At 65.9% G+C, this 624-nt stretch overlaps 1 protein-coding gene across 1 annotated transcript in view; it reads left to right on the forward strand.

The window, feature by feature from the left end:
* The window catches only part of LOC118021974 (hemoglobin subunit alpha-like), a 1,384-nt gene continuing 760 nt past the window's right edge, over window positions 1–624 (forward strand). The window contains exons 1-2 of the mRNA XM_035022456.1: window positions 1–276; window positions 385–622. Coding sequence (XP_034878347.1) covers window positions 182–276; window positions 385–622 — 333 coding nt within the window. The 5' untranslated portion in view covers window positions 1–181. The remainder of the gene's footprint in view (window positions 277–384; window positions 623–624) is intronic.

Raw genomic sequence — 624 nt, forward strand, 5'->3', positions numbered from 1 at the left:
GGACGGGGAGAGGGTGGCCTTGGGACCCTCACCAGCACTCACTGGGGACACCTCCTGGCACCAGGCCAGCCAATGAGCGCGGCCCGGGCGGGCGTGCCCCTCGCGCCCCAGGCATAAATGCTCCGCACACTCCCCGCCCGGCGCATTTCTGGTCCTCACACAGACTCAGAAAGAACCCACCATGGTGCTGTCTCCTGCCGACAAGACCAACGTCAAGAACGCCTGGGATAAGATTGGCGGCCATGCTGGCGAGTATGGCGGAGAGGCTCTGGAGAGGTGAGGACCCAACCCTTCCCTGTTGGGATCAGGGCTCGGGGACCCCTCACGACCCTTGTCCTCCACCGCCCCACCTAACCCTGGCTCGCCCAACCCTTCCTCCCGCAGGACCTTCATGGCCTTCCCCACCACCAAGACCTACTTCCCCCACTTCGACCTGAGCCCCGGCTCCGCCCAGGTCAAGGCCCACGGCAAGAAGGTGGCCGACGCGCTGACCACCGCTGTGGCCCACATAGATGACCTGCCAGGTGCCCTGTCGTCTCTGAGCGACCTGCACGCGTACAAGCTGCGTGTGGACCCCATCAACTTCAAGGTGAGCACGCGGGCCGGCCCGGAGAGATCTGGGGC

This window comes from Mirounga leonina, unplaced genomic scaffold (genome assembly GCF_011800145.1).
Source record: "Mirounga leonina isolate KUSES-001 unplaced genomic scaffold, KU_Mleo_1.0 Mir_175, whole genome shotgun sequence".
Classification (NCBI taxonomy): Eukaryota; Metazoa; Chordata; class Mammalia; order Carnivora; family Phocidae; genus Mirounga; species Mirounga leonina.